Here is a 2,918-nt window from a genome sequence, read left to right on the forward strand (position 1 = left end):
TCTCAGGATCCCGAGAAACTTTCTCAGGATCCCGAGAAACTTTCTCAGGATCCCGAGAAACTTTCTCAGGATCCCGAGAAACTTTCTCAGGATCCCGAGAAACTTTCTCAGGATCCCGTGAAAGAAAGTCAGGGTCCCGTGAAAGAAAGTCAGGATCCCGAGAAAGTAAGTCAGGGTCCCGTGAAAGAAAGTCAGGATCCCGAGAAACTTTCTCAGGATCCCGAGAAAGTAAGTCAGGATCCCGAGAAAGTAAGTCAGGATCCATTTTTATTTACTTTTTCTCCCATGTCCCCTCGCAGGCTCCGTAGACATCACTGCTTTTACTCATAAATTTGTTTTTAGATATTGAAAACAAATTGTTACATCTCTGAATTTTAGACTTAATCTGAAAAAACTTGTTTATTAAAAACATGTAGAATTGGTTCTAACAGTAGAACAGGTGAAGGAGTGTGGTTGAATTACATGTAAGCAGGGAGCTGACCACAGTGACATCCTTAATGTTTTATTTCAGAGGTTTTAGGTGAACTGTGAAGATAAATGAATTCAGTTTAAAGTGTGGGAGCTGAACCTGAACACTGCTGACCTTTGACCCCACTGACCTTACAGCTGTTCTTTGAATGTCTGAATTTAAATGAAGTAAAACGGTTCTTAAAGAGATATTCTGACCTTTTTGAATTGGGTTTCTGTAGAAAATATAAAACGTGGTCTCGGTTTGAGATTTGAATCAGTCTTACACAAAAATGTTTTGCAAACATGTTTTACTTGTTTCTCTGCTCCGACACCTGATTTGAATGAACGGATGATTATCAGCGTGCAGAACTTGAAGAGGTAATTCACTGACTGAATCAGGTGTACTGGAGCAGGGAAAAGGTAAAACATGCAGGGTTGCAGCCCTCGAGGATCAGGATTGACTATCCCTGCTGTACAACAATCTATCTGCAGAAGGTAAGATGATGATTACTCTGAGGTTCACACAGAACCTCACTCCCAATGAGCAGAATATCACTTTTCTGTCAGTTCTAACCCTCAGAGAGGCCAGAGAACACCAGAGATCGGTGCTTTAATGCTCTGTGGTGTCGGCTTGTTTTCCAGTGAACACTTTGAGTTGGTAGATTAAATTCTGTCAGTGTGGTGTCTGAGTTGTTCCTGGTGTTTCCTCCTCCAGTCGGTGTGATCTGTGCAGCTCCAGCTGTGGAAGGAGCCTGGTGGAGAGCTCAGGTCATTACCTTCTACAAAGACACGGATGAAGTGGAGATCAGATACGTTGATTATGGAGGCTACGACAGGGTGAAGATGGACTCGCTGCGGCAGATCAGGTGAGTCGCAGACTTTACCTGAGAGGACGACCAGGGTTGGCAGTTTGATTCCAGGAAGACGTTGAGCCCTGTGTTTAAATGAAAATGTCATCTACAAGTATGAGCTGATCTGCTTGAGTTGTTAGTGCTGTGGTAACGTGCTCAGAAAGAGCTCCATGTTTGGAACATAGATGTACACAAACGTCTCTGAGCTGAACAGATGATGAGCAGTGAGGATTTGTTAAATCTGACTCAGCTGTGTGAGTGTTCTCATTTTATTCCCTTATGTTACATTTTTTGTGGTCAGGTCTGATTTCGTGACACTACCATTTCAAGGAGCAGAGGTCCTGCTGGACAACATCACCCCTCTCCCAGGTACAACAGGAATGTTCTTTAAAGCTTCACCAGTCCCTCAATCACACGGAAGACCATTGCATTCACCTATTAAAAAATATTTGACCCCTGATCTCATAATTACGAGATCTTATCTCATAATTATCTTTTCTCATAATTATGAGATCCTGATCCCTAATTTTTTTATTAGGTGAATGCAATGCTGCTCCGTACAATCAGTCCTCATTGAGGAAAGGAATTTTTAGACATTTTCACTTTAGAGACATTTTTGTCTACTTTAGCATCTGGTTTCAGTTTTTAAAAACCCTCTCATCTTTTTGCCAAATTACAATCAGTGCCTGAAATTCACTTTTGAATTTCGGGGGAAAATCCACACTTGCATGTTTCAGAGTGGCGGGGGATTTTATACATTTTGAGATGGAATTATAATTTATGAGCGCGACTACAGGTTTTATGTTGTGCTTGTCAACATAAGTCAGATGAACATGCTCCTTCTCCTGCCTTACTAGCTGTTATTTTAGCTGCTCTCTCTCATCTCGTTTGAGAGGCTCCTTCAGAACACAGAACGAATAAATGGATGACATGTCTTTTTTTTTTCCCAGGGGAGGATCGATTCACAGCAGAAGCTACATCAGCGTTGGAGGAAATGACCAGAGGTGTTCCTTTGCTAGCACAGGTGAGACCAGCTTTACCCCTGCAGCTCTGCAGAACGCTTCAGTCCGTCAAAGCTGACTGCTCTTGTGTTTTCTCTCAGGTCTCAAACTACGATAACAACACGGGTCTTCCACTCATCCATTTATGGAACATGGTTGGAGAAGAGGTATGATACCCAGATTTACTTAGATTATGTACTGTAAAAAAACGTTTTCAGGGCTTAAAAAAAAGAGGTAAAAACATCCTCAGGTGAATGACAAACACTGTCATCATTTTAAACCAGGTGTGAAACCTAAAGCTACTTTTCTGCTTCCAAATTAAAAATCTTACAGGTGATTACAGATTATAACAGGTAACAGGTTCTGGTCCAGAGCAGAAGTATTAAAGGGGCAATATTATGTGTTTCTCGGGCATACATTTAAATACTATACCATAATAAAGTATCTATGTCACCTTAAGTTGTTATTAAAATGCTGTTTTTGTGTTTAAATAGAAAATAAACTTATCTTCTCATCACTTCCTCTTCTAAACGCCTTGAAATTGGCCTCTGTCTCTTTAAAGGGATCCACGATTATTTGTAACATTAGACTTTATTTGATAAACATTTATTTTAAC

The 2,918-nt window shown here is 40.7% G+C and overlaps 1 protein-coding gene across 1 annotated transcript in view; it reads left to right on the forward strand.

Moving 5' to 3' along the window:
• akap1b (A kinase (PRKA) anchor protein 1b) overlaps positions 1-2,918 on the forward strand; it is a 20,730-nt gene that overhangs the window by 15,603 nt on the left and 2,209 nt on the right. The window contains exons 7-10 of the mRNA XM_014031347.1: positions 1,166-1,316; positions 1,603-1,670; positions 2,252-2,325; positions 2,404-2,469. Of these exons, the coding sequence (XP_013886801.1) occupies positions 1,166-1,316; positions 1,603-1,670; positions 2,252-2,325; positions 2,404-2,469 (359 nt within the window). The remainder of the gene's footprint in view (positions 1-1,165; positions 1,317-1,602; positions 1,671-2,251; positions 2,326-2,403; positions 2,470-2,918) is intronic.

This window comes from Austrofundulus limnaeus, unplaced genomic scaffold (assembly GCF_001266775.1).
Source record: "Austrofundulus limnaeus strain Quisiro unplaced genomic scaffold, Austrofundulus_limnaeus-1.0 Scaffold1234, whole genome shotgun sequence".
In the NCBI taxonomy this organism is placed as follows: Eukaryota; Metazoa; Chordata; class Actinopteri; order Cyprinodontiformes; family Rivulidae; genus Austrofundulus; species Austrofundulus limnaeus.